Below are 26612 nucleotides of genomic sequence, written 5' to 3'. Positions count from 1 at the left end.
AATGAGTTGATTTGCGAAAAATATATACCAACCGAAAACCGTTAGATCCGACTGAATTTTGAGAGAGATCATGCACGACAGAGACAGTAAAAGCCTGCAAATTTGCTTCGTAATGAGAATCTATTACCGTCTCTGTCATGCATCCTATCTCTGTCAAAATCCAGTAGGATCTAAGGCTTTCCAATCGGTAGATAAAGCATCAATAGTATATAGGTGTAGGAAGATGTTCCGTGGGTAAAACAAAATATTCGTCAAGCCATTACTGAAATTCTAAATTTAATGAAAAATTATTTTTCTTTCCTTCGGCTTTTAAACCGGAAACAGTTTAAGTGAAATAAATAATTTATGATATTTGAACTTTAAACTTCTTATTTTAGATAACCGAGTTTACAACAATATGTGGGTATATAGGAAACTGAAATATTTTTAGTTAATAATGTGAAATATTTTTGGGTTATTATCAGCTCACTTTTATATTAATATCTAGACAAATTTATATTATATATTTAAAAATATATAATTAGTATAATTATTCATATATAATATAATTAAACATATTATATATATTTTAATAATTATTATAAACAAATTACAAAATATTGGAGAGTAATAGAAATTTATTTGTAAATTTGTATTACAAGATTTTATTTTAACTCATTTTGAATGAATGTAATAGATTAAACTAATCGAAATGTTGCAACAATACTATATGACATGAAAACAAGATACAAAAAGTCCAAAAGTTTCTAATTCTGAATATTATCAAACAAAATCTCTAAATATTATTTTAATATTATTGTGATATAAAGAAAAAACCAAAATGCAAAAATAATGTAACGATTAATAAATTTGCTAAAGCGCTGACGTCAATGAAATTCTTGTCCGCCCAATCGTGGTCGCGGTCAGCGTGCGCTGCCTCGTGCACAGGTCACTGTCTTTATCAACATCCAAATAGCGACTGCGCCGAGACACATCTGGCAACCTTGCCAGTACCTCAATTTAGTGATTGTGTGGTTCGCGAAGGTCGTCGGCGTAAACTTCGTGTGTACATCGAGAAGGCTGACAGAATTGTCGTTTGTGATTTTTGAGATCCGCATCCTAAACAATAACAACAACAACAACAACAACATCCGTATCGATTTCAGAGTGGCGACGACGTGTTGCGCCACTTTGCACCAGTGCACGATTTCCGCATGAATATGTGAACGTCGGTTTCGGATAGGATTATTTACAACAGGACTGAACAGTGAACAGTGCGAAATTAATTCGGTAGGCATGGTTCCTTGTTGCCCAGTGGCGGACTAAATAGTGTCGAGTCATGTGAATGCGAAATATGGTGGATTGTTCTCGTTAAGCGCCTTAATGGACGTAAGATATATTCTTAGGTGAGTCCCAACGATGAAATTAAGCATTTTAGTAATAGTGAACGAATTTGCCGAGTGCGACAGCCTGCGAATCGGCTCGACCGTGCTTGTTTACGAAACGCTGTTTACATTTTAGCAACGCTTTGTCCATGAATATTATTATTGGGAAGGTTGAGCATGTTGTGTTGTTCCTGCACGTGGCGAAGTAATTTAAATATGACACGGGCGTCGTTCGGAACGGGTTATTTTATTAGTTCTTATCTGTTTGTCCCTCGATCGTTTATAGTAAAAACGATAACAAATGGACGGTGCCTGCCATTGGGTCATGAATGACTGTTTTCACTGATAATAATAGAACGGACAGCGTTGTCGATGTTCTGTTTACGTTTTGATCTGGTTTGAACATGTTATTATTTAGGCGGGAGATTCTTCCGTTGGTGATAATAGGGGGACACATTTTTAAATAACCCATAAACAAATTGAATGAAAATAGAAAAATTTTCATTCTTTTCTCTTCCTGACACCCATTCATTTATTTATAATCATATTGTTTCATAAGTTGTTTGGCCACAGCTAAACCAGTTTATTTTGTCTAAAACTATTTAAGTAAATGTCAACATTTTCTAAATTGGTCAATTAGTATGCATCTGTCTTTTAACATTTTTTATCTGTTTATTTCAAAAATAACCCAGACAATATTTTGAAATCCTTAATCCATATCATTACAACTCCAGATCTTAGATAACAAAAATAGATGTAAACAAATTGTAAAATAAATATTTAAATTAATACCCATTAGTGCATGTTATGGTTACATTGGAATTAAATTTATATATTCGTCAAATGTAGAATTAATGTTAAAAATTAATATAATAATTAACAAAGGAAAACAAAGAAAAATCCATTTAAACAATGTCACTCAATTCGATATACGGGAATTTTGGAGACAAAGCATTCAATTAATTATAATACAAATTCCAGATGTATATGTATATTTTTATGTAATGAAATGGACATTTAATTATAATTAAATTTCTCGTATTGATACGATTAGATTAGTAATATTATGGTAATGTTATTTATAAAATAAAATATAGCTTGTTTTATACACCAGAAATTATTTGGCTTGTATTAAATAATTGAGATGTGTTGAATAAATAATTCAATCAAAATCACGAAAATACGAAATTAACTTTTGATGATTTTACAATTAAATTGATTTTAATTAGTAAAATTTTTGAGCTTTCCGAATTTTTCCCACAGACTTAGTCAGTCATGAAGTACGAATACCATCCTCATACCTTGGAATATTTCTGTAACGCATATTAATATGTTTAATTTAAAATTAGTTTACGGGATGCGATAGATTTGCAGATTTTCTTATGTTTTACGTATCTTATGTATTCGGGAGTCCTAACTGAATGAGAATACTTAAGAAGAAATTGAACGCCTAATATGCCTCATATTTCGCGTCTATAAATATATACTGCCTGCCAAAAAACACAACACCTAGAAATAATTGATTTATTCTTTTTTTTTTAGAAATATATTAACCTATTACAGAATAATAATTGATTAAAAAATTAAAGAAAAATCTTAAAGCATAAATTGTCAGATGATAATAATGTGTCGAACCCCCTCTTTGATTAAGATACTCATTGACGACTCGTGGTGTCGATTTAATGAGATAATCGACATTTTCTTGTGGTATCTCATCCCACACAAGCTGAATCTGACGTCTTAGTACATTAAGACTACGTGGAGTAAATTTCTTAAGTGATTGGGGAAAGGTCTAAAGATCTGGGTGGCCAAGACAGTAAATTCACATGGGAGGCTTCTAGGAAGTTCTATTTGTTTCTGGTAACATGTGGACAGGCATGATCTTACCGAAAAATTAGTCCGCTACCATATGCAATAGCACCCCATACCATTAAATCCGTAGCGTTATGAATGTGACTCTCCACTGCAAAGTGAGAATCACATCTTTCTCCACGTCGTCGTTTTACTGATACATGACCATCGTGCATGACCAAGCAAAAGCGCGATTCATCACTAGGCACAAAGTGATTCCTTTCCTCATCAGTCACTACGTTCTCGCCTACGGTTGGCTGGTAGAAGTAAGTCCAAAAAAGGAAGATAAATCCGTAGGTCAGGAGACCTTATACGGAGGTATGGTCTTGTGGTTCTGTGGTAGCTCTGAGTCTTCCGGAACCTCCTGCTCTACTTTTTCTGCCCTCTTCACTCGCATGACTGTTAACATCGTACTCTAGACATGTTAAACATTTCGTACAAATTACTAAATAAGTACACGCTTGTTTGAAATACCTTAAAGATACGAAGAAAAAAGAACAAAAAACCAACAATAAGTTTTCTGATTTACTTCAGATTTTAATCATTTTTTATTTCAATAGGTACCTACTTGTATACTTGTATGAAAATATTTGAAGCGTTCTGGGTGTTGCGTTTTTTTTTTAACAGTTAGTATAGTATTTTTTAGAAATATTAAAAATAATAATAATTATAAAAGATACATTTCTATGTATGATGTATAGTCATTTCAGGACTTTTATAGAACTGTTAACACATACCGCCATTGAGTATGTATGATTAATACTAAATAAACTGAATCTACAGTCTTGATTGGATTATTGATTATTATTAAACATTAATTGTAATATTAATATTATATTCTTCTTCTTCTTATTTTTATTTTAACACAATTTAATATTAATTAATTAACTAACTGAATTTTTGAGGGAGACATCATATATGACAGAGACGGGAGATGTCTCCCTCAAAATTCAGTCGGATCAAACGCTTTTCGTTTGGTATGCAGGTATACAGAAAATGCCTAACAAAAACATATTAAAAGTAAAAGAAAGACCTATCCTTTTCAGTAAAACAATGAACGACTGCACGAAGGACATATCTTGGGATACTGGCATAATAATAAAACAAGAGCCGATCTTGGAGAACGGGATGTTACCTACGGCCAGCGTGCCGATACCGTCGCGCAAGGACGGCGCAGATTATCGCACCGACTTCACGCTGGATTTGGATAACGCTGATTCACCTCTCTACAACCACATGGGACTGCTGGACCAGTTTCAACCCTCTAACTCGTACGGCGACAGTCCACTATGGAATGACAAGTTAAACTCGGACGCCCTCAAAACCGAGGCACTCATTCATATGGATGAGGACGATATATTTCAGGTCTGACACCGTTCGCCATTCCTTGTCGAGTGTGTATTAATTTTTGTTATTTAATCAGGTGGACAAAGCCGATTTGATTCAAGGACCGACCTTGGCGGAATTGAACGCGAACGACGAGACGTTGCTGGGCGATCTCAACTTCGACGATCTTCTACTGCCAGACGGTACGACGTATATTACCATGGGTTCTATAGGCAAGTCAATTACACCTGGGGTCACGACTCACAACAACAATAACAACAACGACACTTTCTATTTGCCGGGACCAAAAACCGGAATAGGTTTTTATAAAGACATTGATCTGGCATCGAGTGCTCCCGCAGGAATGTTCGACAGTTACGTGAAGAACGCTGTAAATTCGTTTTCTTCCGCGAGTCTCACGAGTTCCAATTCGTCCTTGGTGCAGTCCTCATCTCCACAGAATGTTAAGACCAATTCTCAAAAGACATATACCTTAAATGAACTGCTTAAACAGGAGACCACCGAGTCAAATAATGTTTTAGGTGAGTTAAAACTGAGCTAAAATATATTTATTGATGTTTTCACCAAAACGTATAAGTAAAGCATAAGTATTAATGCAAAAGGTCAATCAGTGCCTACTCAAGGTACCCCATTGACGGCAGCCAATGTCCAAGCGTATAAGTCAGGGGCACCGCGTTTATCATCATCAGCACCCACGCACTTAGGATTAGAGCAAATCTGGGCGAGGCGTGAGCCAAGAAAGCACCTTCTGTCCACCAGTTCGTTGGCTGAGGCCGGCTCCACCTCCTCTATATCAACTAGTGGCATTTTAAGTCCAGATCCACAGGATTTATCGCACGACGAGCTAGAAAGTGACGATGAAAGCGACATCCAATATGAAGATTTCTCTTCCGAAAATGGTAAGATTGTCCATTGTACCTCTGCATCGTAAGCATAGAATCCTTTTCGTGACCACAGGCGACTCAGATGACGACGAAGAGACCAAACAGCAGAAAAGAGACCGCTACTTCTGGCAATACAACGTGCAGGCGAAGGGACCGAAAGGTCAACGTTTAGTTATGAAAGCCAAATTAGAAGATCCACATGTGTTGGGTGAGGTGCAAGACCCAGTTTTCAGTCCGGACTGTTCGCTGCGTGGCATTAAACATAGTGGAAAAGCGCGGAAAGGTGATGGCAACGATCTGACACCCAATCCCAGGAAGCTCTTTAATATTGGCAAAGAGTTAGACAACTTGGCTAAGGTATATTATTAATTGCAAAGTCTACTCTAAGTAATTTTATATATGTCTCATTTTCTGTTGTTAGATCATTAATGACATGACTCCAGTGAACGAGTTACCGTTTAATGTTAGGCCCACATCTCGAAAAGAAAAGAACAAACTCGCATCAAGAGCATGTAGACTGAAGAAGAAAGCTCAACATGAGGCCAACAAAATCAAATTGAATGGACTGGAGTCAGAACATAGTAAGAAGAACAGAAGGTAACATATTGTTTAATGAATTGTATAAACGAGTTTAAATTTTAGGACTATTAATAAATGGTATAGAGCAAGTCAAACAAATATTATTATCAAAATACAAGGACAAGGCCAAGGAAAAGAAAGAGGAACATTCAAAGAATCTAGAAAAAATTGCCAAAAATTGTCAGAGTAAGTTAAACTTAATACTCTTGTTTCGCTATAAATAAAAACTCTTCGTTTTCAGAGGTAAAAATTGCCGGATTTACGACCGATTACGTTAATAAAGTATTAGAGAAGTATAAACCCGCAAATACCTTACCAGACGATTTATAGAAATGGTGAGCAGATTTGTGTTGTATTATTTAAAATACTTTCAGATTTTCATATTTACAGATATACTAGGACGAAAATCGTCGACTGACAACTATCGAATCCACGAATTTACTCTTTTGTGTAGATACTATTTATTATATATAATCAAACACAGTATCAAAATCCTTGAAGGACATTTTTATTGTATCATATAATTATAATTGCCTGTTGAGTTTTTTTCAACCAATGTTGATACAAACAAAAAATGCACCAAAATTTCTGCAACTTGGATAGTACAAAACACAAACCATATGTGAACTGTATTGCTTCAGTGTCTTTGCACTTTGAAAACATTTGCCTTAGCAATTTTGTCTAAATATATTTAATATATGTAAACGTTTATTATGAAGTATAAGAGCAAAAGTGGTACTCACATTTTTCAAGGGAGAATCGAGAATATTATTTTAAAGGTTGCTGAAAATTGATATGTTTAATTAAGTTGTTATGGTAAGCTCTCTTAACCCAGTTGACAAATAATTCGTTATAAATGAGGAATTCAAATTGAATGATTTACATATATCTTGTATATTTTAGGATTGTTATAAATGCTTAATATTATTTAGATATAAATGTATGAAGTATATTTTTGATACAGGTGTTAGTGTGCGAGGAAACACTATTGACCATTAAAATAATATGTATATGAATGACTGGTCTAAAATTAAGAGGATTATTACTTTGTTATGATACTTTTAACATATATTTTTAATAAAATAGTAGACCAGTTTTTTTATAATATTTTGTAACAATTTTATTTGTCCAAATTATTCTTGTACTCTTTATAATCTAGAAGTTGTAGGAGCTAGTGATATAGTGTTCAGAGTAAAATCATATATATGTGTATATATATATATATATATATATATATATATATATATATATATTTACTACTACCCACTTTAATCATATATTATCAAAAATATTTAATGTATTGTTCGTGAATTTTAAACCACATCATTAACTGTAATTAGATATAAGTAGTTATAAAGTGTTTCTATTGATTAAGGTCGAAAAAAAACAGCCATTGATAATTTTGAACTTTATTATGCCACTGCTCTTATACTGTAGAAATCGCCAAAAATAAAGACCATCGATGTGGAAATCAGTCGTTGGAGTACACGTAATCAATCAATATTTTATACTTTTATTTAGAAATTCAAAAGCTAAGATAACATCCACTTGATTTTAGTTTTTAATGTCGGAGAAACGGGTAGTAACTGTTACGTCATTTTAAATTGTATTCTGAACTTTTAACAACTGATTCTAGCAGTTTTGTGTCTTTATGATAAGGCGTCCATATTTTAATAATGTGTACATCAGACATAATTTTTATATAAGTATTTTCTATAGGAAGGAACATTGTAACATTTCCTTGTTTTCTAACAAATTTAATATATATATATATATATATATATATTTATATATTTCTGTGATATTCTTAGAAAGTTTAATTACTTCTATAGGTTTTGAGTTTGTCCTTTAGGCAAGAATTCGGTTTTAGTTGTCGTTTTTCACATGGGTCTTTATGTAAGTTTCTAGTTTAGAGCAGTGCTGGATTTATAAATCTGCAACTTTTTTAGCAGCTACCTGTTTGTATTAAATTGTACTTTTCATTCGAAGAGAAGCTATGAACAAAATGTTCTTCTATATTTCCAGTACTGCATTAGGGAAAAGAAGAACTTTAATGTGCGGCTGTGATTTACAAAAAAAAAAAAAACAAAAAACATTTAAGTTTTATAATGTTCTTAGCACATTGACTGTCGACACAATTTGAGACACAGCATGCTTTCAATGTGGTAAACATTTTGCATAAACTCTATTGTAATGATTTGAAATAAATGTTTCTCCCTTACTTCCTTACTTTTTTTACTGTTTTTAGATCAGAACGTTATACCGAGGCGTCATACATGACAGAGACAGTAAAAGATTCCTAAGTTGAAGCAAATTCTAAATAAAAGAGAAATTGGTATTTTCAAAAATACTTACCTTATTTTATTATTCGCTATGGAAACACATATCTACCTTATTTTATTTTGTTTGTCTAACAAAATTGTGTTACGTAAAATTAATAATCCGCTAATTGATGAAACTGACGTTCGAGCATGCCTCAACCTTAACAATCGTCAATTTTCACATCTTATCTGAAAGTTTCCATATTAGAAATGCAGGACAATTTTATTTGTTAATGCTGTTTATAAACATTCTTTAACAATAGAAAGGTACATCATTGAAAAACACGCAAATCAGGGATAAGGCAAAATAATAAATAATAACGAAATTTTACACTTTATACTCAAAATTCTCCGCTTTATATTGAAATTTCATATCTCATATTTAATTCAGAATATATTTTCTTACTCTTAATTTTAGAGATTTATACATTTATGTTTCAACACGACTTAAGAATTTTATTTATTTTTCTCACATTACTATAATTATACAATTATACACTGTATTCTCCTATTACTTTAAATATCAACAAATACACTAAACTTTTATTTATTTTATAAATACATTACATTTATATTATACATTATATATGTTATATGTAGAATTTAACTAAAATAATAATATAGAACAAAAAAACATAAGTAACAACAATGCTAGTACTATAATGACAAATTTACAGTATTTGCTAGTCCACAAATATATAATGTAATTTATAAACACTTGATAAACATTTTTATTATTTCCGTCTTCTTTTATTATTTTGATAAAATTATTATGTAGTTTTTTTAACCATTTGGTCGGATTTTGAGACCTTTTTCTTAGAATCTCTTTACATTCAATACGATCCTCTTTATCCATGTTAATGCCTATTTCCAACAACTTCTTTACTAAATCTAATCTGCCATATATCAATGCCAAATGTAATATGGTAAATTTATTTTTAAATTTATAGTGAATATTTAATCCATACCTTATAAGCTCTTCAATCATATTCGAATGTATAATTAGAATGTTTGACAACATTTCATGTATAGTTAAACATTTTTTAAGATTTACACTTTTAAAAAGCATGTATTCAACAAAATCTTTCCTCTCCAAAAATACTGCTAATATAAGTGGATGATAAACTGTATCATATTTATATGTATTAAATAATATTTTAAAAATATTGAATTTATTTTCATTTACAGTTAATTCTACTGGAGAAATACATGTTTCAGAATTTTTACTGTAATATTCCTTTGTATGTCGGTGTAAAGCTTCCACCATATCAATGTTATTATTTTTTATAGCAAAATGTAATAAAGAAAATTTGAGATTGGCATCTCTAATACAACCAACAGCTGAGTCAAATCTGTTATCAATGAAATAACGGATATTTTTCCATGATGCCGTCAAATTATCAAAGAATATTTTCCTATTTTCAAAATTAATATCCAAATAATTAAATAAGTTTGGAAAATTAAATACGACACTATAGTACAGCAATATTTTAAATTCATTTGAATGTTTAGAATTTTCATATTTTTTGTGTTCAGTTCTTTCAATAATTCTGTCCATCATACTGAGGTTACCAGTTTTTAAGCAAGTTTTCATTAATTTATCATATTCAATTTCTGAACGAGTTGCAAGTAAATATCGAACAGACTCTTCATTTATTTTCATTTGCGTTATAAATACTTTTGGTTGAATATAAAACAAATCACACTTGTATTTAGTCTTTACAATACTTTTTCTATTTTCTTTTGGGATTCCTTGTAATTCTTCATTTAAACTAAATTGATCTCCATACGAAGCCACCAACTCCAAAGGGGTTCTACCTAAGACATCTACTTCGTCGGTTTTCATATCTTCATTCCTTAAATCTAAATTGTTCAACAAATAATAATGTGTTTTCCTAGTTTTGCATACAATTTTATCGAAAAATATTCTAATACTTTCCAATTCTGGATAATATAATTTGGTTATAACTTCTTCTAAAATATTATCATTTTTTAGTTCGGATATATGGTGAGCTAACCAACGAGCAGCCAAAAATTCAGCATATGAATTGTGACAAAAAGTTACCTTCTTGTTTATAGTTATGATCTTATTTCGAACATTATGTTGCTTCAATGTTTTCATTATTCCCTTATTTTCTATAAAGTTTAAAATTCTATCTAAGAAGGATGTTTTAAAAAAGTTTTTTAATGCAAATAATGAAATAATATCAATGAAACATTCATTTGTTATCCAATTTACCTTGTTAACGAATAAATTTAACTGAATAAATTTTTCGTAGAGAATATCATCACAAAAAATAAAACTAGAATTGTCATTCCATAAATCAAAATTCATTTTCATGTGTAAGGGGTTCATGTTCTCCAATTTTAATATGATATTATGATCAACGTTTATTGGGGAAATAAATTGTTCAATTTCATTTAAATCAAAGAACAACAATTCCAAACATTTAACGTTGAATATATTTTCTAAAGTATCTTTTGAATGAGGCCTGGAAGCAATCCATATAATAATTCTTTCATTTAAAAGGTCCTTTATTAATTTCTGATCACAATTATTTACAATTATTTCAAAACTGTCCAACATACACACTAGTTTTCCATTGTCCTTTCTGTCATGAAAAATAAATTCGGATATTCTATCTGTTAAGTTATTCAATCTATATATTTTAGAAATTAACTCTTTAACCGAAGTACTCGTGGTAAAAGCTGTTTTGCATTTTTCATCTTCAAAGTCTATATATTGGATCCAATAATCTTTTGGATATCTTTCAGTCATTTTTTTCAGTAAATAACTTTTACCCATTCCAGACTCATTACATAATATTACTGGATTGCTTATAATTGCGATATTAAAATAATCTTCAACTATTGGATATTCATTAAATAGTATATTGTTAACAGAATTTGACGAGTATATGTGAAACAGTTTATCGTCATGTATTTGAATTAAGTGATAGGTGTACGATTGTGAAGTCCACTTCACTTTCAAAGTGTTTTTAATTTTGTTCAACCCTGCCTCTATTTTATGAATCTTTTTTTGTGTGTGATAGTTATTATTAATATTTTTAATAAGACTTTTAAAATTATCATATGTTAATGAATTGAAGTAATTTTGATTGTCTTTTAGATTCTCCCCAAATATAAAATAAAAATCAGGGGTGTTTTGAAAAAATGATTGTGGATCTACAAGTTTGTAACGTAATCTACGTTTAATATAATGTTCGAGTTTTCCAATATCTTCCCCAATATTGATAATTTTAGTTAAGAATCTAAAACAATCTGTAGATGTATAATGTTTTCCTATTTCAAGAAAATCGGATTTTTTTATTATGTCCTTAACAAATATAGGTTTTCTGCCATGCAGGGAAATCTGAATTGTTTTATAAATCTCTTTTATAATGTCGTTATCTAAATCAGGGATTTTATAAAATGTTTTAAGAGCGGTCTTAATATTATATTCACTAAATACGATTACACATTTTGATTGAAAAAAATCTTCAAACAAACTGAAAATTTCTTCTAATAACGTCAGTGTATTTTTATCAACGCATTTTAAAATTAAGGGAACCTCATTTTCTAACCATGAATACCAGTAAACATTTTTTAGGCTAAAATTGACACCTTTTAAAAAATATTTATTTATTGATGGTCTACTGGATTTAATGTTTTGTACATCTGTCGGTTTTAGCTCTTCGTTCCATTCTAATGAAAATTTTATTCTAAAGTTAGTGGTCAATTTATTTTTCGTAAACGTCCAAATATCTTCTATTAATTCTTCATTGCAAATTTGATCATTTTTTCTCAAGAATGTAATGTTTTGTCTCAAAATTATGTTCATCCATTTATCCAGACCTTCATAAATCAATTTGTTTGAATCAACGGGTGGAACCATACAGTCGTTCAATATTGGTTGTAAAAAAATATTTTGTATTAATTGTTTTGTCAAAACTGATTCAATACGTCTTTCTGTCCATTTTTTAAAATACGAATAAAAAAATTCGTAATATAGTTTATTGATATTCTTAAAACATAGACTTTCTGATTTAAATACATTCATTAGAGAATGTTCATCTTTTTGTTGGCAGTATATTAGAAGTTTTTTCCAAACAGGATGATCACTCCCTTCCACGCGATAAATCTTAGATTTATTGGAAGTGTCAAATATTTTTTCAAAATCCCCTAATTCATTCAATTGCGAAAGTGTGTATTTTTTGCTTGTAACATAACGATGTGAATAATAGATAAGTTGATGTGGAGTGATATGGTTCTTCACCATATTGTCGTAGTCCTTTTCAAAATATGCCGCGTCCTTATCGAAATTGATTTTACCGTGTTTGATTTGAAAAACTGTCTTACGCTTTGATCCATTTTTAAACTCGATGGACATCACCAAGTCGTCGAATATGCCATACACACTTTGAGAAGCATTAGACTCCAAAGAAAAGTCTTTGATGTCATTGCATTGCAAACACCTCCATGAAAACAATAATGGTAATAGTGCCTCATAGGTTCGACCATGTTGAACCGTGCCCCTTAAAGAAAGAGTGAATTAGAACACATATTAAGTTAATTTGGTAATGATTAATAAAACATTTACTTTATCGTAAAGGGGATTATATCTACCACACATACATATATTAACCCACGTATACATTTTTAAATTAATTGATTTTAAATATCATAGATTTAAATTTATTTTACTTACATGACAATATCTCGGTAGCTCGGTAAGTGTTACTTAATTGAAGAGTATCATCCTTATGGAAACAGTAAAACTTAAAGAATAAAAAATACGTGTCATCAATATTGGTTTATACGTATTTAAATAAACCATCAGTAGATAAGTGATATGATAAGTCTATGAGAATCAGTACATCTAGTAAAACGTCATAATAACGTCCAGTGATAAGCGAATCCGAGAGGTTTTCAGATTGTTAATTTGGACCGATCATGAGTCGATTGTTTAAAAATATCGGACTCGCAAATTACCAATAACACCTACATTTGACCTAAAGTCTCTTTCTTGACTCACGCATCAGGTTCCAGTGTAATCATTTCGTTAGGGCATATTTTATTTCGATACTATATTTTACAAGGATATGTTTGAAGTGTGTTTTGAACAACCTGAGTGATATTGATATGGTATTTTTTAAAGTTAACTGTAAACAAAAATGTCCATAGTTTATGTTGGCTTTGTAACAAAAATTGTATATTTCCATCGTCGTATATAAAACCAACGAAAATATTTATTTAAACAATGAAAAAACATCGCGACTATCAATGTTAAGTGAGTGCTGGATATTTGAATAAATTAAACTTAATAATTAAGGTAAACACAGATATATTTAAAGAATAATAAAAATAGTGGCGTCTAATTTTTTGAGACATCTTGAACATTCCTTTTAACGTCAGTGCAATTATATGTACATAAAACTTGAACAAACAGTATCGGGAATGGAGAAGTTGGTTAATTAATTTAGATATCGGCGCTAATTACTATCGTGTGAGGGGCATTTGTGAATTTAAAAACGATTCTTGATTCCTATATTACATATGTCAATATTGTGATTATCGACTCGTCACTAATCAATTGCGGTGTAAATATGCGCGGAATCTCTTGTAATTTAATATGTAAGGTGCTAATTAGATTAATTCATAAAACGTCTATTATTAATTTGTATAAACAAATCTAGGCGGTGGAATGTCTCTTATAATCATCCGAATTCTTAAATTATCCCAGTGTGTATGGTATATACGATTCAATTTTAAACAAAATAGTAACAGTAAACGTTTAAGTGAAGAGGGCAGAAGAGGTAGAGTAAGAGATTCCGGAAAACCCAGGCCTACCACTGAGCCACAAGATTGTCTTCCCAAATTATTGACCCTAAGGGACAGGATGAGTTCGACGTGGATGATTGCTGCTGAATTTTATGTAGAAGTTAGACCAATTGGTATTCATTCGATCTGTTTACCTCGTGTAAACTCGGTGTTTTGGTCTTCCGCGTAACAGCAAACCATAGGCTCCATAGTAGTGACTGGTGTTATGAAACGTCAACAGTGGGACGAGGAAATGGAATCACGCTTTTGCTTGGTCATGTGTTGGTAAGACAGCGAAGTGGAGGAAGACGTGATCCTCGATTTGCTGTGGAGAGGCATATTCACAATACTGTATGTAGCAAGTCCCAGTGATACGTGAATGACGTTTCGGAGTCTTCTCTTCTTTTCTATATAAGAAAAGATCTTGAACAAAATTTTACAGCGAAATAATGCTTCGTAGAAGCCTACTATAAAAATGTACCGCGTTGGACACCCAGATCTCCAGACCTTTCTCCAATCGAATATGTGTGAGATATGATGGGGCGACGCTTAACAAATTTACATCTCCCTCCACGGACTCTTAATGAACTAAGACATCAGATTTAGTTCGCGTGGATGATATAAAATAATATAAAGAAAATGTCAATAATGTCATTAGATCGTCCCATGATTAACTTCTGACACTTTATGCATTAATATTTTTGATTAATTATTATATATATTTGTAATGGGTTAATATTTTTGGAGGTGTTGCGTTTTTTTGCACCCAATATATTTTTATAACATTGTATGAAAAAAATATTCATTATTAGTAAGCTAACTTAAAATTTGCCAAAGACAATAAATTTTAAGGAAATAATGGGAGCAATATTTCAAGAAGTACACATTTAACACATAAATTATGTTGTTCAAAATTTGGTAGCGACCTATTTATTTATCTCAGCAATATTGTGAACGATTTTGCGTAGGCCAAAATGAGTTTGTAATATGAATCTGTTGCAAATATGCTAATGAACCAGGAACATATGCACTTATCGGTCGCTCGTAAATTCTTACCTTGCTAATAACCTGTTTAAAAATGTATTTATCAATAAACCTAGTAAAAACTGTATCAATATGCATGAATGTAATTTTCATGAAATTATATCGTATCTTAGCTTCCAGAATCAATAAATAATGTGAATTTAACGGTTCAGTGTAAAAATTATGTTGACATCCTTTTAGCTCAGAATAAAGGACATGTAAAGGTAATGCAATTTTAATGCATAATTTTAAATTCTAAATAATTTTTTAATCATCATAATTAACAATTTATTTAGATTGTGTTGATTAATGTTATTTTATGTAAATTGGACAACAGAACACATTTTCTATTGCGAGTAGTGGACAGTTGTATTGATTGTTTGACTTTTATGGTGTGTAAAATTGGGGATGCAGACATCAAAATCTTTTTTGGGTTCTTATTTTTACTGTGAATAATATTCCACAAGGTTTTTCAGTATCAACCGATTATCTAGACCGACAAGAACTATCGTAAATTACCCATTTTTTTGTCACATTTAACAATACGTTGAATAGAAGGCTCACTTGCGTTGCATGCAAGGATATAATTAGCAACTGTCACACGCCTATTTTTGTAATTCACAATTTATGTGGAATCCATTTCTCCAACTTCTGATGAAATTCAATTCAATTCAATTCAATTGTTAACTGAAGGATTTGATGAAACTAAAATCTTCCTCAGTTACAGAATTTTCTTCAAACTCATCGCGAATGTGACGAATTATAACACTATTTTTAAAACAATAAAATTTTTGTCCTGGTGATTATGCTAAAAAAAAATGTATATTGAAAATTAACTTTCCTATATAGATTTAACAATTACATAGTTGAGCAATAAAAAAAATAAATAGTTTAATTTTACTGATGATTATTTGTTTTGGGCTGACAAAAAGTAGAGCAACTTATGCTATTTAAATTTATATTACTACAAATAATTTGTAATTAGTATTTTAATTAATTCTTCCACACATGGTCAATAACATTTGGATCCATACTTTGCCAGGATTTTGCAGAACTACGAATAAATCTTAATGATTACTATACTCTTTGTGTCTTATTTTGTTGTTCACCATTTCCCATAAGTTTTTAATGAAGTTTAGATCGGGAAATTGACATGGCCAATTCATAACATTGATTTTTTCACTTAAAAGCCACTGCTTCAAATATTTTGAAGTGTGTGGTCATTATCTTGTTGAAAATCTTTATTTTAAGACTAAGACTTTTCTTAGTGGCATACATTTTCTTGAATATGGTACCATATTGTTCTCAATATTTCTTTATATATAAAACGACCCATGATACACTCTTCCGAAAAGGAGCCTCATACCATTACCAACCAACCTGTCGCCGTGTTTAACAGTGAGAGTGGTAAACTTTTCATGAACAGGTCGCCTTACATATAAAATCCCATCACTACTAACTAGATTAAACTTGATTTCATCACTTCGGATCGCTTGTTTCCAATGATTTAAAGTCTTTGTTCTGTGTTGGTAGTGTCTTTAAGTATGGCTTTCTCGCATGAAGACCGCCTTATAGTAATCTATCTCTTACGGTCCTTGATGAAACATTAATATCAAGTGCTGTCTCAAGTAGACCTTTTATTTTGCTGCAACTCAGGAAGGGATCTTTTTTGGAATAGGATAAAATTTGTTTATCTTGAATCCTATAGGTTTTTTATTAGTGACATTTACTTTTTAATTTGTAGCTAAGAGAATTATTTTTAATACATGAAATATTCACCGATGAGTTTGTATACAGTTTGTTCATAATTGGCATAAATGATATTAGATTTCTACTTTCTGCCAATACTGTATATTTCACTGCTTTGATTAAAAATTGAAATAATTAAGATCTTTCAATTTATATCAAATTTTAAACAATATTACGATATTGTATCCACACATATTAATGCAGTGATTGTAGCACATGCCGCGTGCTATAATAATACCGGTTCTATTTATCACCCTTTTACAAAGCCCAAAATTTAATGTGTCAAAGACACATTCATAATAGAATTTAGAACTTTATTATAATGAAATAAAATCACCCCTCACGATTATTCCAGAACCAGATCGGTACGGATAAAAAACGCATTTTTGAATTTACGACCGTGAAGCTTAGAAAAACTTGTGAACCTGGAGATGTATATATATATATATATATATATATATAGAGAGAGAGAGAGAGGGAGAGAAAGGAGAGATTAAGGAATTGGAAGCATTCCAAATTGAATCCGAACAGAATTTGGAGGAGGGTTGGCTCACACTTTGTCGTCCAAACAAATCAGTTTTCGTATGCGAAGTTACCCAGTAGATAGACATTTTTTTAATAGTTCGTCCCGTGATTTGCGCAACTCCATCCATACCTGTACCGCTGGGGTGGTGAACTAGTGGGGACCGCGTCACGGCCTACCATTCAGTGCTGTGTATTGTATTGCGAGACGCTTAACAGAGAGCATCATCGTCGCAGTCTCAGTCTCAGTCTCGAAGCCCCACGCTCCCACGCTCCCGCTCAGAGGACGAGCACACGAGTAGCGCAGAGACAAAATCCGTGGGCCGCCAACGACGACAACGCCGACAACGCCGACAACGCCGACAACGATCCTTTCGTTCCATTCTCGATGTGTCCGGAACGGCGCGACGGCCCGCACTTCACACCGCATCAGGCTCAAGGATCCGACGTCCGTCGGCGACGTCGCCAGCACGCGTAAAAAAACTTTCGCGAAGTGCGCGGCGAAACCTGTACGGGTTGTTCGTGTGTACGAAACGCATCGAGTGCAGTGCCCGATTAACCGACCCTGTGAAGTTTTAAAAGTTTAATAATATGTTGTTTTTGGGTGATGCTCCACGCGGCATTACTCGCACTTGATCTACTGGATGCACCCTTATGTGTGAGTACCCCTTTTTTACGCTTAACAGAGATAACGAATAGGTCCCGGAATTGCCGCTTGGCGAAACCGCATGGCAAAAAAAATAACGTAAACACTGTTTTTGTAAACGGTCGCACACCAAATGTTTGTTTTGCTGTGGGATGAATTATTTACGCGAGTGTTAAATATAATACATATGTGGTACCGTCGCGCGATCAATCTTATCTTTGAATTACTTTGTTTTTAATTCCAATTCTAAATTTTTATAATACTAATAATTGTAAATTTAATTTTTCGAAATAATTTAAAATGTACAATGAGAAAGGAAACAATATAATGATTTTAAAATTATTAGAACAATTTTGTGAAGTTATTTTGTTTTTAATTTTTCCACATAATAAATCAAATTTTTATAATTTCAGAATTGAGAAATTGTCAGTAATGTTATATGATCTGAATCGTAATAATTAAATAAAAACTAATTAAATAATTTATACTAATGTTAATGTGTGTAAATTTATTTTATTGAAATATTATTTTATACTTATAATATCACAAATTTATACATAAACTACAGAAATTTCAAAATTTATAACTAGTCATTTGTATTAAATAAAAATACTATATTTGTTTCCAATATATAAGAGAAAATTGATTTATATATACATTTTAAAATTTTTACAAAAAATCTGCTAAAATCAATCGTTTAAAAAATTTTCCGACGGATCATATAAGTTTAAATTATAAAATAGTGTAATTTCAGATATTATAATCGAATAACGTGATTTACGTGATTTATATAAGAAATAGCCTTATTAAATAACAATAAAAAGTTTATTATACACAAAATTTATAAAATCTTATTAAATGAAAATTTTATTAAACATTTTTCAAAAATATATAATATGGACAACATACAGTTTATGATAATTGAATTATATATAAATATGGTATATAATAATAATTTTAAAATTTTTACAACAAGCTGATGTTAGAGAAGCCAAAATAGATATCAAACAATTTTTCAACGATTCATAAAGGTTAAACCATAATTTTCCATTGAGTCATTTTATTCAAGTGACAGATACATTATTTAATGGTTGTAGATCAAATATTTTATCATTAAATTAAAAAAAAAAAAAACGTTCATACTAGCACACTTGTATAATCTTTTGACACAAAAGCTAATGACTATATTTTGTCGAAGCATGAATGTAGTTTACCTTAACTGAAATCGTAAAAAATAAAAATAAACCCACAATTGATGCAAAAATGACGTATGATGGGAGCAAATCATTTTGCATGCATTAAGCTTTTATTAATTGACTTGTGCGTTCCTAAGCCGCGCTGAAAATTGATATAATAAATCATTTTTATTACAAATTAAAATGTTTTAAGATAAATTTTATAATAATTATGCCAATTATTTATATAATGGGCTTAACGTATTAATTTTACGGTCCTGCCGACTATTATGAGACGCTCTTATTGGTTTTGTTTCATAATTGTTCTATAATTTTTCCCCAAACAGAGATATATGAGCCTCTTTCACCTTTTATTACTATTACTAATAATTGTGAACCTTTTAGTAGACCAAATTTTTTAGAATTTACCGAATTTTCGATTTCTATTCTATTTCGATTATTGATTGACGGTTAATCATCTAATTTCGTTTGTAATAATTAGCCATTATATTTTCCACATCAATTTGTGTTTCAATTACTTTTTTGAGGTTAAATTATCCATATATGTGTGTATTTTAAAAATACAAATAAAACATTAATTCTTTTGTTGACATCATGTTATCATGGATCACATTTTTATTAGGCAAGTCACATTTTTATAAACATAAATTTGTCTGACTTATCTTTTATTATTGTAACCTAAATTAATTTATGTCGTAAATCATTTTTTGAATTCTTGCATTTTATTGTTTATTTATTTGCATAAATTCGTTCACGCAATGTTTAAATATATTTTTAAAAAGTCATTATTTATTATATTAATATAAAATAAATGATTAAAATAGGATGTGTTACAATACTTAACTACGTACTCCTTTATTTGTTTAAGCTATCAGCTGCCTATAAAAAATATAACAAAACTATCGTATTTTACTTTCGTATCACTTCATAGCCATAAACAAAAATTAAAAAGCATGTCGGTAAAACGGGGATGCTATTAAAAGATATCAATAGTAGAAGCAAATGGAAAAATAAGAAATAAAACTAAATTACTGGTAAAACATGTTCTTAAGTCCGGCGAAAAATTCAGATCGTTTTATTATACGTTTATCGAAGAATGAAGATCATCTTCACTAATAAATGCGGAAATAATGAGTTATGCAAATTCCACTGATAAAATTATAAAGTGGTTTAAATTGAGTAATCTTAAACAACGTGGTTTGAGTAATTTCTATAAATTTTAGTAGTTTGTTACGTTATTGTCTTACTGAATGAGTAAATAATTACATTTCCTACTGATATAATTTGTAAAAAAATATAATTGCTAATATTTACACATATTTATGTGGTTTACCAACTATAAAAGCTGCTAACTAACTAACTATTGGACAAATCTGGTGTTTTAACTTAAATTGTGACAATGGTAGATGGTCCAAGATGAGGTGAGGATTGTAACAAATTATAGCGACCCGTTTAAATGAAATTGAAATATTAACAGTGACGGTGTTAAAATTTACAAATTGTTTCTCAGTCTTTATAGCCCAGCAGGCATTTTTTTCTTTGTGAAAATGTGTTGTACAGAGATGACTCGAAACGATAGTACCAATCAGATTATCAATCTCGTCCTCTATATTGATCGAAGTAGCCAAAATTAGTGTCCAAGTTATAAATTACGTCTCAGATAGCCGATGATAAACAGTTTTCAGGTACTTCGGTAGTAAAAATTCGAAAATTTACTAGAATCAAACTCCTGATATAAATCTGTAGTCGATCCGGATTTTTTTTTAAAAGAAAAGACACCGAATGATAGATGTTCTGATATATTTGATAGAAGTAGCTGTGACATTATCGTGGCATCAGTTTTTTTTTGCGTCTCAATTTTATTTTCATCCTAGGAAAATTACTTTTGAGACGTAAAATGCTAGAGAGATATAAATGATTGCTGAACTATATATAATATATTATGTAGGACTGTCTTATTTGTTATATGTTTGCCATTTTCTGTTGTCATACGAATTTCCATAAGTGCAGAAGAAGATAATATTACTGCAGAATCTTAGGTTTAAATGTTTGGAAGCACCAACTTATCGCTTTTACACACTCCTCTTTCGAGAGATGTTCCCACTATCTTCAAGCGCTATTAGGAAAATAATGAATTAAGTCGAGAGGAGTCGAAAGGAATGCCATGTGGAATGTTAAAAAGTGGATATGCGTCACTTCTGGAGCGATTTAAAATTCCTGCGAGATCGTCGGAATTCTGTTATTTATAAAATTCGAATTAATTATTGAGAAATGCAGTTTAGTACAAACTTAAGAAAGCCGATATTTTAATTTTAATTATTTCTTTGAGGCTGTGTCTCCGATAATATCGGTAACAATTAAGTGAGACTGTTTGCCTTGAAAACTTGAAGTAGGTACATTAAAACTTATACATTTCAATCAATATTTAAATAAAACCAAAAATAAATACCTCAATGAATGGTAATATTATAAAATACTAATTGTACTAGGAGTTTAATTGTGAAATTAAATTTTTCCTATCCATATTTGGATTTGTATGTTTGTAAGTCAAATATTGTTTTAAGTGTTCGAAATATTCATTTCTTGGTGTTTGATGAAGTGTTTGCTTTGGAGGGAAAGTCAATTCGTGTATTATAAAACGCAGTATGAGAGATTTTATTGTGCCAAAAGTTAATTTTAATTAACACTCCATCAAACAATTTTCCAGACACTTTCGACTCATCATCTATAACTATGTTATATGAATTGTATTTTTCACTGTGTGTTGTAGAAACTGGTCTGGAATATTGAAACATCAATTTCAATGAGTATTTCATTAATTAATTTCCACATTAAATTTTTAAAGCGTTAGAATGATAAAGTTGTTTAATAAATGATACGTTTTAATTTATAGCATCAATCATTGATATAATAAACTATTTAATATGTATGTACGAGTATTCGCTACATATTTTACTGGATGGGAGTCATCAATTTCAGCTGCGGCCTCATTGATCAGTATTAAACATTGAAATATTGTAAAATTGGAACGAATAATTTATAAAGCGTCGTAGGTGTTTTTAATCAGATTAATATTTCTAAATTCTAATACATCATTATTATGTAGTTGCGTTTACCACCTGTACACGTCTTATCGGTTCAGCCTTCAAGGCGTGTTATATCCGTAAAATAATTAACTGTATATTTACAAGCACTCAATTAAGTGGAACTGAATTGATGGGAAAAATGCTTAAAAATAAAATATTTCATAATTATATTAGTTTCTTTAGCTTGCAGTAAAATTTCTTTATTTACTTTTTCATTTGTCTAAATAGTGGTAAATTTATGTTTTTCGGTTTGTCATTTTATTTAATGTTTCATCCAGAATAAGTGACAAATCCCATTAGGTGAATAATTTTTCGTTAGAATCGATTAAAGGAAAAATAAAAAAGTTAGATCTGTAGTAAGTTGAAATTGTCAATATTTCATTTATTTTAACTGTGTAAAGAAAGACCTTTCATTTGACTTTTTACGTTTTCCATCCTTCTGTCTTCTCATATATAAAATCAGCGATACATTTTTGAATTTTTGGTAACTTTGTATCTCTATATTTTTTAGTGAAACCTTTTATTTTATACATATCTCTGACCATCTGCATTTTTATCTTCAATTTTAAAATTTTAAAGGTTAGTTTAATTATATACATGACTGGATGGATTACTACCTTTCATCTTGTTCTTTCTCTGAAGGGAAAATGAAATTGTTTTGTTTTAAATATGTCATAGAATGAATGAGAATTTACTAGAGAATACTTGTATTGTCCCAAAAACTGATTGACGACTCCTTGAAATGCTACTAGAAAACATTCAACAACATTAGATTCATTCTCCTTATACAATGTAATGATTTGAAGACCATTTTGAAATTTGTTTTTCAAGAAGCAGATACTATATGTGAGTGAAAATTGTTAAAAAATTGTTGTTTAAATAGAAATGAAAATAAAGAAGAAATTAGAATGAATTTTAGGGAACCGTTGGAGGCGGGTGGAACCCGTGCGAACCAATAACGCGATGCGGCGGGCAATAATGCATTTTTCGTGTGGTGCTCCAAAGTGCTAATTGTGGTTGTAAGGTGTGCGTTGCCGTGCGGTTGATGGTGTTGTCGACCCAGCGGCTCTTCGCCCGGAACGCACATGAATGTGGGTATCGATACACAATCAGAGCCTTACGACCAGCGCAAATGATTATTATTACGCTGAATAGTCTGGACAACATAAAACTAACTTGCACAATAGAAATAGCTAAATATTTTGCCGCGCTATCGGGAGTTAAGGCTGCGTGTGTTCTCTCTAAAAACCACTTCGGCCTTCCTGCGCCCAGTTATTAATGGAATTGATCGTGGTTTCTTCTATCACCATGAAATTGTCAAGATGATCTTGCCTGTAAAACAGCAATCTTTCCGCAATTAAAACGTTCATTGCTTCTGTTTAGAGTCAGTCTTTCCAACTGATTATTACCTACTTGGGTTATCGTTAATTGCTTTTTGCGTTGTGATTGTGTTTACATATCTAAACTCTCATTATGATTGTTTAAATGAAAAAACTTCGATCCGAACGAAATATGCAGAGTACACAAATTATTTTGGTCGACGTCTGAAGTTTATGGAATGACCTTTACCTCAATTTATTGAACAAAGTACGTGGCACGTAACGACAATTAAGCTCCCTAAATTAAAAATATAACACAATTTATCAGATATCTGATTACATGGACGGATCGAAGCTCGTGGTGTGCTCACGAAGCCGGTTTTTTTCGTTTATGTGGCACCGCACCGGCATCCGCTTAAATAAAAATCGATGGCCTGCTGCCGTTGGAAATTTGTCATTTAATATTTGAAAAAAATCCGAACAATTTCATTACACAATATTTGTTTGCTGCGGTCGTTTGTTTGCTTCCGCACACTACGAGAACTGTGTGTGTGTGTGTGTGTGTGTGTGTGTGTGTGAGATTCATCTCGACCCATTGTTATGTAAATCTGTAAACATTTTTTTAACGACAATTAATAAAACATATCGTATAACAAGAGAATTGACACACGATGCACACGTGTTTGTGTAATAACTTCGAATTACGAATGTAAATCGGAAAAGATGCTTTCTTTGTACGTGTGTGTAATAATGGGCCATAAAAGAATTTTCTACTTTTTCCCTAATGATGGCAATAAAATTGTGAATCATATTGTTTTAAATTAAATACATCCTGTTTGCAATGTGCAAACATTTAATGGTGGAGTAAAGGTGATTTACAGACATCATTGTTTTTTGGTGTAATGAAACTTGGTTGTATAAACAGATAATCTGGAAGTTAATATTTAAATATTATAATGGCCTAATATTCGCTTTTTATAAGTTAGTTACGCCCAGAAGTTATAAGAATTATTGAAAATAATAAAAGTGAAACTTTAAAAGGTAAATGCAATTGATTTCCAATTATTTTGCTTGATAAGTAGATGTGTGCGTCACATAATTAGGAGAATCATTGCTTTTTATAAAATTAAAATAAGGAGGGAATAACAAATTATTATAATTGATCGATGTTATTCGTCCAATAATTTTCAAAATCTAAATAAAAAAATTAATATTTTGTTTTTGTTTGATATGATTCAAATATTTTAGTTCTGTGATGTTATTTATATTTTGAAATAATATCAGTACATGTAGTAGATTTAAACATGTTTTAATAAACTGTTTTAAACTTGCAACATGGTTACAATATTATAAAATAGAGACAACAAATATTCAAAATTTTTATCTTAAATTCTCAGAAAGATAATTATAAAATATTTGAATATTGTAAGCATTCTTCGTTTTCAATTCTTCTTTTTGGTTTAAGGAAAATTAGACATTTGTGTAAAATTTGCTTTGCTTAGAGTCTACTTTCTTAAATTCTCAGAAAAATAATTATAAAATTATAATTTGCGTAAGATTTTCTCTGCTTAGAGTCTACTTTCATTCACAGATAAATAATTGTTTGAATATTTTAAGCATTCTTCGTTTTCAATTCTCCTTTTTGGTTTAACGAAAATTAGACGTTTGTGGAAGCTTTTCCTTGACAAGGTCTTTTAAACTTTCTAACTTGCTTAGAATCTATTTTTTAACATAAATTTTAAGTTATTTTAATTATAATTATAATTTATAATTTAATAATAATACATTATATTACATAATTAATTTGATGAATTAAAATAATCAAGTGTAGGACATAAAATATCAAAAGTGAAAACGATAAATAAACCTAATCAGTGGTCAACTGTGCCAATCCAATTACAAACCCAATTGGTTAGTAAGTTTGGTTGGAGTTAATCCCAAATGGAGTGGCCGGTCTGATTTCTGGATGGCTCGGCAACATAAAAGGTCGAACGGTGTCGATATCGGACAGGCCGTTTTCGCTGAAACAATCAGATATCTTTAATTACGTAAGGCAGCTTTGTTGGGACCTTGCTATTTTTATTTTTCCTCGCCGCCGTCTCAATGTCTTTTCGTAAGTGAAATTTATTGCCGTCTCCTCAGCACCGAAAGATTTATGTAACCCAATTGGAGGTAATTTTTAAAACAATGCGTTACGGACTGACGTTTTCCATGGCGCCGTTCGAAAGATTATTTGATGTTGTTGATGATCCGCGTTTCACAACCCATCCGCATGTTGGACGCAATCCGATTAATTCGGTCTGCGATTTATGATTATTTATTTATATCCGTGTATCACACTCGATTTCCCGGAAAATACTGCGGCCGCATTTTTTCAGTTCAAGGCTCACGGAGAAATGTTTACTACCCTTTTGCGAAAGGCAACCATCTAGACTGGGCTTATCAGACCAGCTTTTGCCTTCCTTAAAACTTTGACAGAGATTTAAATGAAACTATGAGAGATACAAAACTGAACCATAAAGTTCTCACAATTTTTATTATCTACTGTTATGTCGAAGCGTATCTTATAACTAAAACAAATGTATACAGGATATTTAACATTTTCGTATATATTTTACAACTTCAAATGCTAATAAGTTTCTTATTTTTAATAGTAACATCACTCAACCTAGAACTTATGCTTATGCTAAATTGTAGAATTAATATTCACAGAGATGAATAAATTGACTTTTCGGAAAAATTAACAATAAAAAATCAAGTCACTTTTATGTTAAAAGAAATGCATCAATTTCATGAAGGATTTTACATTAAAATATATAATAATAATGTTTCATTTGAAAATACAAAGTGTCCCGAAAGCAAAATTTCAGATACCTTTTTAGTTGTTCGTAAACCTCTGTTGACT

At 30.9% G+C, this 26612-nt stretch overlaps 3 protein-coding genes across 8 annotated transcripts in view; 2 read left to right on the top strand and 1 right to left on the bottom strand.

Annotated features, from left to right (window-relative positions):
• Positions 1–953: 953 nt before the first annotated feature.
• Positions 954–8246, top strand: LOC109598694 (protein CREBRF homolog). Of its 5 annotated transcripts, none has more exons than XM_049964590.1 (9): positions 954–1385; positions 4247–4580; positions 4639–5083; positions 5174–5461; positions 5520–5803; positions 5868–6027; positions 6089–6211; positions 6267–6360; positions 6416–8246. In XM_049964590.1, the coding sequence occupies exons 1-8, from the start codon at positions 1363–1365 to the stop codon at positions 6353–6355; spliced, it is 1746 nt and encodes a 581-aa protein (XP_049820547.1). In that variant the 5' UTR covers positions 954–1362; the 3' UTR covers positions 6356–6360; positions 6416–8246. The 5 variants fall into 5 exon arrangements, with proteins under 5 accessions (XP_049820547.1, XP_049820546.1, XP_049820545.1 ...); XM_049964589.1 differs by having other exon boundaries at positions 5165–5461; positions 6425–8246; XM_049964588.1 differs by having other exon boundaries at positions 5165–5461; positions 6400–8246.
• A 2569-nt stretch (positions 8247–10815) lies between these two features.
• LOC126264926 (uncharacterized) lies at positions 10816–13389 on the bottom strand. The gene is made up of 3 exons (XM_049964670.1): positions 13055–13389; positions 11425–12881; positions 10816–10838 (listed from the first exon to the last, which is right to left on the bottom strand). Coding segments are annotated over exons 1-3 (1482 nt in total). The 5' UTR covers positions 13057–13389.
• A 4285-nt stretch (positions 13390–17674) lies between these two features.
• LOC109598685 (uncharacterized) overlaps positions 17675–26612 on the top strand; it is a 39215-nt gene continuing 30277 nt past the window's right edge. For both annotated transcript variants that reach the window (XM_020014591.2, XM_020014590.2), the window contains exon 1: positions 17675–18118. In XM_020014591.2, coding sequence (XP_019870150.2) covers positions 18105–18118 — 14 coding nt within the window. In that variant the 5' untranslated portion in view covers positions 17675–18104. The remainder of the gene's footprint in view (positions 18119–26612) is intronic.

This window comes from Aethina tumida, chromosome 3, assembly GCF_024364675.1.
Source record: "Aethina tumida isolate Nest 87 chromosome 3, icAetTumi1.1, whole genome shotgun sequence".
Classification (NCBI taxonomy): Eukaryota; Metazoa; Arthropoda; class Insecta; order Coleoptera; family Nitidulidae; genus Aethina; species Aethina tumida.
Note: the sequence above shows the minus strand (reverse complement) of the source record. Positions and strands in the feature narration are given on the sequence as shown.